The 9,747-nt window shown below is 47.4% G+C and overlaps 2 protein-coding genes across 2 annotated transcripts; both read right to left on the bottom strand.

Moving 5' to 3' along the window:
• Positions 1-252: 252 nt before the first annotated feature.
• Positions 253-1,236, bottom strand: LOC133930689 (uncharacterized). The gene has a single exon (XM_062377394.1). It carries the CDS (start codon positions 967-969, stop codon positions 598-600), a length of 372 nt encoding a protein of 123 aa, XP_062233378.1. The 5' UTR covers positions 970-1,236; the 3' UTR covers positions 253-597.
• A 5,537-nt stretch (positions 1,237-6,773) lies between these two features.
• LOC133930687 (phosphopantothenoylcysteine decarboxylase-like) lies at positions 6,774-9,333 on the bottom strand. The gene is made up of 3 exons (XM_062377393.1): positions 9,130-9,333; positions 7,533-7,893; positions 6,774-7,457 (listed from the first exon to the last, which is right to left on the bottom strand). The coding sequence occupies exons 2-3, from the start codon at positions 7,869-7,871 to the stop codon at positions 7,134-7,136; spliced, it is 663 nt and encodes a 220-aa protein (XP_062233377.1). The 5' UTR covers positions 7,872-7,893; positions 9,130-9,333; the 3' UTR covers positions 6,774-7,133.
• Positions 9,334-9,747: the final 414 nt, after the last annotated feature.

Raw genomic sequence — 9,747 nt, 5'->3', positions numbered from 1 at the left:
TTTTGCTAGTATCATGTAGAACTCGTGCTATAAAAAAAAATATATTGCGACGACAAGCTCTCACATGAAGCACTTGTTTGGAATGTAGGATTTTCACAACAATTTCTGTTCGATTGCCTTAGGAAACCGAAAGAACTCCCCCATTCCAAACATGGCAGAAGCTTTGCAGCCATTGCAGCAACAGGCTGCCATCAGAAGCCCCGATCATGCGAGAATGAGTGTAGGTACGAGTTATCCCGACGTAATCATAGATTTACATGAACACTGTCATATGCTAGTATATATCATCGCAAGGCTTAAACACCATAGCTCCGATCCATTACATTACAGTGTTTCTACAATAGCCGGTACAATTGGACAGATCATAGCTAGATGCTATACCAACACATAACTTCATGCTCGATCATACGGAGCTTGATTACTCCTCTCTCGAGCAATCATCAATTAATCACAGCACAAATTATTCTTCAGGAAGACGACCTACACAAACAAAGCTGCACAAGAACATGACCTCCAAAGTTTTATTGTTGCACTCAACTACTTTATTAATTCGCCATTAGCTCCAACCAAACCCCAATGATTAGCGCCCAGCAGCCTTCAGTCATCGGCCCCGTCGGGGCACCCGGGTCCCGTGGCCACCTTCCGGCCTTGCGGTGCCGGCGACGGAGGCGGCGAGTCGAGGCAGCGCCGGAGCAGCCGCGCGACGGCCGCGACGAGGTCGTCCTTTGCCTGCGCCCTCATGGCGGGGGCGTGCGGCGCGCGCGCGAACGCGACGTGGCGGTCGAGCGCCTCGGCCGTGGTGATGACCGTCTCCGCGGCGCCCGCGCGGCGGATCTCGTCGCCCACCGCCTCGGCGCAGAGCCCGCAGACCCATCGGCCCAGGTACTCCGCCCGCACCGCCGCGATGTACGACGGCGTGCACTCCTCCGTGAAGCCGCAGCACTCGCACTTGGCGGCCTCCACCTCCATGCCTTTCCTCGCGGCAGCAGGACGCACGTCTCGCAGCTGTTACCGCTCCTTCTCCCAGACGGCGTAGGACGACGGGACGGACGGCGCCGCGGCGCGGTGGCTCTGCTCGCTCGGGACGGCTGCGAAGACGATGACAGTGTCGGCGGCGGATGCAGCCGGTGTCATCGCAGGCGGCGTCTCGCTCTTGCTTCCTCTCCCTCCTCGGCTTGCACCGCCGCCAATTCTCCTCTCCCCGCGCTATCCCCTGCTCCCAAAACATGTGGCCTCCAGGTGTATTTATCCGCGAACGCCGTGGCGCCCGTGGGCCCCGCATGAAGCGACGCCGCCGTCGACCAGCCTCCACTTAAAACACGACACGTCGGGCCTCTGCTGCGTGGTCCCACACGTCGGTTGGTCCGGGTTCGCGTAGCCTCCTGTGCTGGTCGTGGGCTGTGGGGGAGTGGACCCGCGAAAGGGCGGTCCACGTCAGGATGCTGAGCTGGACGGGCGCCTGCCCTTTGGACCGTGACAGCTCGCGATGGGGCTCGGTGGGGCCCAGGAGGAAGGGAGTGGAGGGAAGCGGCGGCCGCCGCGCCACCACTCGGGTCGGGTGGGGTGGATCCGGTGTAGGTACAGCTGGGGCATCGCTGTCGCCGGGCTCCACCACCCATTTTCTTTTCTTGTTGCTTTCGTGCTTTTAAAAATCAAGATTATTTTTTGTCACGACTGCTCTTTTTGTCTTGTGTTGGTGCCAATCAGTGACAGAGGCACCAATATGGCAAGGACCAGCTCGATTTTACCTATCTATGTGGCCTTGATTTTTAGGTTTTACAATTGTTGTATAATTTTTATTTAGTGAGTTGTTTTTTAATGTTCTACTGTTATTTTATCATGTTTGTGTGTGGATTATACTTGATGATTCTATTTAGTATCATATAATTTTATGACTGTATGAACTACTTTAATTTTACATCCTACAATATTATCTATACTACCGACTTCGCCATATCTCAATTTTAATCCGAACTCTATTACTGATGGCTCGATTTCATTCTTTTCTTCTGGCAGAAATTCCATTCCCAACTAAAAATGAAGCACATGCGTGTTATTTGATGCAGTGACTATCACTGCCGCCGGAACAGGACCAACTTCAAAATCATGCTTGACGAAGGCAATTTTGATCCATAATGGCAAGAACCTCTCAACATCTCCAGGACCATATGCTTTGTAACGACATGTAAAGAACAAAACAAGCTCACCACTGAACACCAAGCCTGCCTGCCTGTTATTTTGTAGCCACTATAGTAATCTCACACACAGATGCTTCGATCATGTGATAGAGATCGTTCACCAACACGCGATGACCGCACGAGATCAAATACGCTTTCAAATAAACAAACAGTACTTGCATTTCAAGGTGAGGCTCCTCTCTACCCTCCTTTCCCTTTTGCTACAGTTAAGGAGGACGACCAAAGGGTGATTCAGCTTTTGGCGTTGATTCTGTCGACTCCTCTTCGCCTCCGGCGACCATCCCGTCTGCGGGGGTGGAGGGGAGCCACAAAATTGATGGTTGATATACATATCTAATATTTACACCTTCAGTTTAGGTAGGTTAGGGTTAGGTTTACCCATGCGCGTAGATGTCATATGGGCTAAGCTACTTCTAGGGAAGATCCAGCGACGGCTATGGCACGTGCTCTTGGGCCTTGCCTTGTAGGTCTTTTGTTTCCTTTTGCGGCCTTTTCGGCGACGACATGAGTTATCACGTCCTCTCCAACGATGCAGCGATGAGGTATGTACTACTCACTCTAATGGTTGGGGCGGAGGCAGATATGCTCCCCTGGGTGAAGTTTTGCTCTATCTACGTCGCTAGAGCTTCCTTTAGGTAAGTTTATGGTGACACTAGATTCGTATTCTGGGTCGGTGACTTCATCGATGGCACCGGTTTACTGCTTGTCCAAGTCAACAAGGATGACGACCGATGTGCTCCAGAGGGTGGATGTCTTATAGCTTTTCAAAGTTGGATGTCTTCTTCGGTGGCTTGGTTTGGACTTCCACCGGTGATCCGACAAGCAACACAAGGATAGATCATGAAGAAGAAGATCATGTGGTGCTTCAATGTCTTTTCCTGGTGTCCTAGGATCTTTCTTGCAACAGGTTTTAACTGGAGAAGGGGTTGTAATGGACCTTCTTGTAATTTCAACCTTCTCTAGGGAGTGTTCTGTAAAATTAAGGGTGTAAGCTCTGTGCTTTTTTAAACTAATATAATCTGGGCTTTCTGCCCCTTCCGAAAAAAAAACAGTACTTGAAATCCATGGTCATCACAGAACATGGTAATCCAGGTCATGAGATCACAAGCTGTCGTGTCTAAATTCTCACTCCCCGCCGTCAGATCAAAGCGGCTGTACCACTATAGTAACAGAGTGCGCCCCTGTACATTTGGAAGGTACCGTAGCAAGAGGACAAGAGGAGGTCACATGAGCGTAGCGTATCAATGCCATCACTCGATGCTGCGATTTTGCTGCTGGATTCGTGTTGGCTAAGCAGACAGCAGTATGGATTTCGCAGGTGAAAGCAATCTGAAACTGTCCAGGATTGCAGGCTTGCAGTCGAGAAATTATAGTAGAAACCTTGGCACCGCCCAACATCGCGTAGAAACGGCGCGCCAAAAAAGGCAAGCAAATGTGCCATGGAAGCATGTCGCTCGCTAGCGCACATGCACGCCCGACCTCGACGCAACGTCTCACGGCAGACGAGGACTACCAGTAAGGTGTCGGAGAAGGCGTCAATGGCTTCTCCGGCACCCCGCGCCCGAGCGCAGGCTGCCGACGATTAGGCTGCACAAAGCCGTGAAACCGGCGGAGAGGCCGCGTCACAGGTGAGGGCGGTGCATGCACATCAGCAACAAGCAGCTAGTGTCGCCTAGTGCCGACTGCCGAGCTGCTGGTGAAATGGGAGCCGAGAGGGACGGGATTCAGGATGGTAATCTCCGGGCGGCCCACCGCGGATACTGTGGCTAATGTGACCTGGCCTGTAATGTTCAGATCAGGATTAGCAGCTGGTACCACTCATAGTACAGTACTGTAGTACACTGACAGCACCTTTTTTTATTGATTTTTATTGAAAGAAGCTTTATTTCGAGGTCAAATATGGTTTCGGCTTATGCACCCAGCAAAATGCTAATACATCTAGCCATTACAAAATACATGGAAAAAAAGAAATAAAATAGAAAAATCTGAAATTAGATGTGCACAAAGAAATAAAATAGAAAAAACTAAAACTAAATGTGTATAAAGCAACACTAAACCTCAAACCCAAACATACAACTTAAAACCACCACACACTCTAGAACAAAACAAGCTATACACTAACATATATTTCCTTACCTGATGGAATGAGAGAGCTCGAAGACTCCTAACAACGACATCATCCTGCAAATAGGTGATGAACAAGTAGGAGCACCTAAAGCAATTCAAAACCATCCACAACCTAACAAAGCCTCTGACAGCCGGTCAAACACGAGCTCAAAAGTCGCACATAGCCAACCGCCACCATCGAACTGAGGTGGACGACCACCCAGCACGACATACAACCTGACTGGCGAACCCTTGAGCTTCAATTGAACACATTCTCTCCAAGTGAGCTCCAACAGCACAGACTCCAAAGCGATGCCTCCGAGGACACGATGTCAAGACGCCATCATCGCCCAATCTGACATGAGACCTAGGTTTTCACCTAGATAATCCACTAACAGTGAGGGACATCACAGCAATGCCTCTAAGGAGGAAAACAATATCCAAGAGCATTGTCGTTGCAACGCTTTCGTCCTGAGCCCCTTGCATCGCCCTTGCAGTCGTCACCGCCATAGGACCCACAATGTGGTGGCCACAAGTAGCATGTAGGCACCCATAGGATTGTCGAAGACCTGATCGATACGCCACCGTACGCCGACCATAGGCGCCGGGCCGCCTCCACATCGAACTCAACCACCGTGTGGATAGGTGTTATCCATGGAGTGAGGTGCAACACCAACCTGACCTCGTAGGCCGTGGCCATCTGACACGAGTGCACGCTAGCTAGGTGAAGGCTGCGAATGCGAGCCTCTCCGCTCGCAAAGATGCTCGGATCTTGATTGCCATATCGTAGCCGTCTCGATCCGACATCATCCACGTGCAAATCCCGACCGCCACTGTGCATATCTCAGCTCTAAGGGTGTGAATCTGGCTACCGCCATCCTAATTCGATGGTTACATATCTAGACCTTCGCAACTACAACTGCTCTAAACTACCACCGTGAAAAGGGATTGGAAGAAAGAGAGAAAGTGAAAGGGTGTGGGAGGAGGGGAGGCCGCCGCCGCTCACAGCGGTGTGGGAGGAGGGGAGGCCACCACCGTAAGCAACGGCGACAGCGGCGGCAATCTAGATTCAGCCGCTCAAAGTTGCTGGCTGGACTATTCGTCGTCTGACCAGGATAGTTTTGTCAGGACCGGCTGATTTGTGACTGGGATCGTACACTGACAGCACTACAACTGTTGTTGTCGACTTCAATGTAGATCCTATCCTTGTTTCAAAAGAGAGGACGTAGACTCTACCACTACCGGCTCCTCTGACCTGCTTCACGCTTCCATTACTGTTGATGTCTACAAGATGGTGCGGCCGCTGCAAATTTCAAATTTAAAAGAAAACGATGAGACAAATTTCTTAGACTTTGTACTATATATTTTGAAACCGGTGGGCTTTATCTTGGTCAGATTCTCTTTCACGAAATAGAGCACATGGGCGATGCGATAAAATAAATCCAAGTCGTTTTCGCCTTGCGGGACAGAGAAATGGTGAAATGACGCCACTTTATTACTTTACGCATTTTCAACACGGAACGGTAGTGCATTCTAATCTGCCATATGAATTAGTTTTGAGGCCGTCAAAGTGCCCACGTCGAGCGCTTTCCCCAACTTTTAGACGAAAATGTGCGATGATTTTTGTATATTTTTATTAGGTGATGCATATCTATCTTTTATTTATATAATTCTAAAAAAATTAGACCGCAAAAGAACATTACTTAAGGTACCACGTGGTGTTTAGTTGCGACACAATATAATGGCTCACTCTGTTGTGTATCTGTGCTGGTATAAACAGGGTTTGGCTCACTGCTACTTACATGGTTGCCACCCTTTTAACCAAGTAACACTTCACCTCTTCTCTTCAAATTGTTGTACCAATTGATAACGCATGTATTTCTGAATTCTAACGCACTGAAAAAATGGACGTAATTATCCAAATGACTCAACAGTAAGAGACATAGTTTTCTACGTTCCAATTGGTTAACCATTCCTCACCATATCCACGTGGAATAAAAACGTCCATTCATTGGTAGTGAGCTGAAGATGACTGAACTGCCAACCTGACCCTTGCTTGTTGCCATCCTCCCTCCCCAATGCTTATCTACACTGGCCATGGCCAGGCGGTTGGTGTTATCTTTTGTTGGCCACCAGTTCTGCTTCGTTTGGCTTTTGCTTGTCCATGTCATTCTCACTTTGTCCCTGCACCTGGCAAATGCCAATGCACAGTGCACTATCTCCTACCTGCCTGAAGTGATCCATACATCATTGGACCTGAAAACATGGATGGAAATAAAGGCACAGGTAAACCATCATGTCTATCTTTGCAGTTGCTATGTTGCACACGCAATCATGAGCGTGGTAATATGCAGATCCATGAGATTATCATGGACATGCTCCTAGGACCAGATTTAATTGTAAAGATATAATCAATGGTATCCAAATATAAGACAGCGACACCTGCTATGAGATAGAAAAGAATTTGAAAACGTGGAAGCTACAGGAGCACATCAATTGCAGTTCCAGTATGAAGCATCCACATGGTCAGCATGTTTAGCCGAAATGTCATTCCAATGAACACAACAGGAATATCAAAGATGATAGAAAAACTTGCTGCAATGTTGATACAATTGCAGTGAATCTTACTGAAAAGAAGGGGGAAAAGCTACCAGCCCGAACAACAGCCTTTCCCCAATTTCCATAACCTACCATACCACAAGTATTTTGTACCGAAGGTACCACTCAGGTTCATACAAACTTCACTGATTAACATCTATTGCTCTTCACTTCTTAGATCCAGAGAAAATGAACTCCAAAGCTCAACACTTGAAGAGGTTGATCATCACATCAGCTAGATGGGAGGTCACTGCTGACAGGAATCACAAGTGAACTGCACGCATCATGGGGTTGTGTCTTGCATGCAAGCCTCACAGAAGTATAGATCTGCGAGGTCTCAGCCATTGCACCATTTCCATAATCGCCACAAGCCAATTTTTTGGTAACTGGGGGGATCGAAATTATGCCCAGTTGGTTGATTGTCTGAATATGACGCTCTGTGAATGGGTTGTTCCACATTAAAGTGTTCATAGCTGGAGCAACAAAGAGTGGTTTTCTGTAGTCCCATGCTCTCACTATGCATGTCAAAAGATTGTCACATAGCCCACCAGCAATCTGAAAAGCCAATGAACTGTCACTTTTTGTACACAATAAAACCAATTTGCTGTTTGCACCAAAGAAAAAACATACCTTAGCCAGGGTATTTGCCGATAACGGAGCAATCACCATGATATCTGACCATTTTCGTAGTTCAATGTGTAATACTTCATCTCCTATCTTCTTCCAGCTAGACCATTCATCGTCATCAGTGTAAAGAACAATGCCACTAGGTAGAGATGATCTATCAACAAAGTGTAATGATGATTTGGTGGCCACAGCTCGGACTTCTGCCCACTCAGAGAAACTACGGCAAAGGCTCTCAAATTTAATAGCAGCTACACTTCCTGAAGCAGCAAGAAGGACCCGAGGCTTACGGGGCTGTGGGTAGTCCAGCATCAAACTTTCCTGTACTGGCTCCGATGTAGCCATTAGCTCTGCTTGGACCGCTCAACTACATAGGATTACAGTAAGTCAGAGGAGTTGTGCAGGTACAAGAAAATGGTAAAAAATGCAAAGTCTGGAATGAATGAAAGAGAAACAGGGCAAACATCATTTCAAAGAAGCAAAAAATTATTTACTCTGTTCATCACAGCATGTGGCCACGAATTTTATCTTGCAGCGTTGAGGGAATGATATGCGTCTTTATGCATGTTGGTGTTGCTAGGCAAGGTGTTGAGGTGACCATTCCTTTCGGTGTGTCCTACTAGGATATGTGTTGGTGTTTGTATTTTCTTTTGTGATGTTATCCCCTTTGGGGCTGGTATATCCTCTTCTTCTTGAAATGAATGGCAGAGCTCCTGCCCTTAGTTTTTTTTTTTTTTTTTAAAGAACTCTGACTCTGTAAAGGTTGCTATGGAAAACGAGTGTTCTTAGTTTCAACTAACAGTTTGACAAAAGCAGACACATCATTCTGCAGACGAGTTCAGTGAAGGTTAACAATCTGCACATGCTGCAAATTGGAAATATAGTACACATACTCTCTGGTATTCTGGTGTTATCTAAAGACCAGAAGCTATACATACACTCAGGTCCCAGGCATCCAGGGGTTCCAGCACCACTGCAATATTTTCACTATTCCATGCTATGGCAACTCACAGCATACATCCAATTGTTCATGTTCAAATATTTTAGGGGGGATTTTGGACACAAGTATCAGCCTAGAGGACCCTAGATAATTGTAGAACAGTAATGCAATAATATGTTCACAGTAATCCAGCAGAAATGGACAAAGAAAAAGTGAAAACCAGTCGGTTTCTGGTCCTAAAGTTCCCAAGTGAGTCTGATCTAACCAATCTTCAACTACGAGATGAAACTGACCAAACGATTGAGGTTCGACGATATCACAACATGACCATACTACATTATTTTCGCCGTGACATAAAATCCCTAGACACCGCTGGTGCAACGAACAACGAAATTGCTCCCTTTTCATTTTAAGGAATAAACTAGACTCGGCAGTAATGGCAGCAGCGAACTAGACTTGGTGGCACGAGGGTTCACTTTTTGGAAAATAATCTGCATCCGCACCCTAATTCGCTACCAAGAAGTAGGGGGTGCATGGATTGGAGTGATGGACTCGAAGAGACACCACGCAGAACATAGATCCACAACCAATCGAGTGGAGAGATGCAGGATTGGATTCGATTCGGAACAGGGGAATCCATCCAAGCAAGCTAGGACCACTTACTAACACAAGAAGAGGAGCGGCAGCGGCGGCGGCGGCGGCGGACTGAGGAGTAGCGCCGGCGGGAGGCCGCGATGGCGTTGTGGTCGCCTTCGCTGGAGTCCCCTCGGTTTGGATGTTGGGCTTCAGAGGCAGCCTTGGAGTGAGGCTGGGTGCGTCCGTGCGTGGAGTGGGAGGGCGACTGCAGGCTGCAGCCGTACCTCCGCGGTTTTGCCTCGCTTGTCCTTTCCCCCTTCTCGTATTTCCATTTTGCCGTGCTACTGTTGGAAATATGATAATTTTGCAACAAATTTGGTTTCCAACAAATTTGGTTTGCTTATTCCAAATGAAAAAAGAACAATTAGTCCTTAATTTTTTTAACTAAAGGTAGAAGCACTACCATTTCATATAAAAATAAATCACCTAGTATTAAAAGAGACCAGATCAAACCGTACTATACACGATTACTTAGAAAAATCATAAGCATTACGGGTAAATAAAGTAGCTAAACTAGATTCAAAACACTGTAGAGCAAACACCTGACTAACTACTTAGCTAAACTAGACCTAACACGATCAAAATCACTGCAAATCTAACAAACACCGGACCCACCTGGCGGGCACCCAAATGCGAGAAAGGGTC

This window comes from Phragmites australis, chromosome 10, assembly GCF_958298935.1.
Source record: "Phragmites australis chromosome 10, lpPhrAust1.1, whole genome shotgun sequence".
Classification (NCBI taxonomy): domain Eukaryota; kingdom Viridiplantae; phylum Streptophyta; class Magnoliopsida; order Poales; family Poaceae; genus Phragmites; species Phragmites australis.
Note: the sequence above shows the minus strand (reverse complement) of the source record. Positions and strands in the feature narration are given on the sequence as shown.

Excerpts from the sequence above, each read along its gene's own strand:
- LOC133930689 (XM_062377394.1), bottom strand. The coding sequence starts at position 969 with ATGGAGGTGGAGGCCGCCAAGTGCGAGTGCTGCGGCTTCACGGAGGAG.
- LOC133930687 (XM_062377393.1), bottom strand. The coding sequence starts at position 7,871 with ATGGCTACATCGGAGCCAGTACAGGAAAGTTTGATGCTGGACTACCCA. Across the intron at positions 7,458-7,532 it reads CGGCAAATACCCTGGCTAAG|ATTGCTGGTGGGCTATGTGA; the intron begins GTATGTTTTTTC and ends TTGGCTTTTCAG.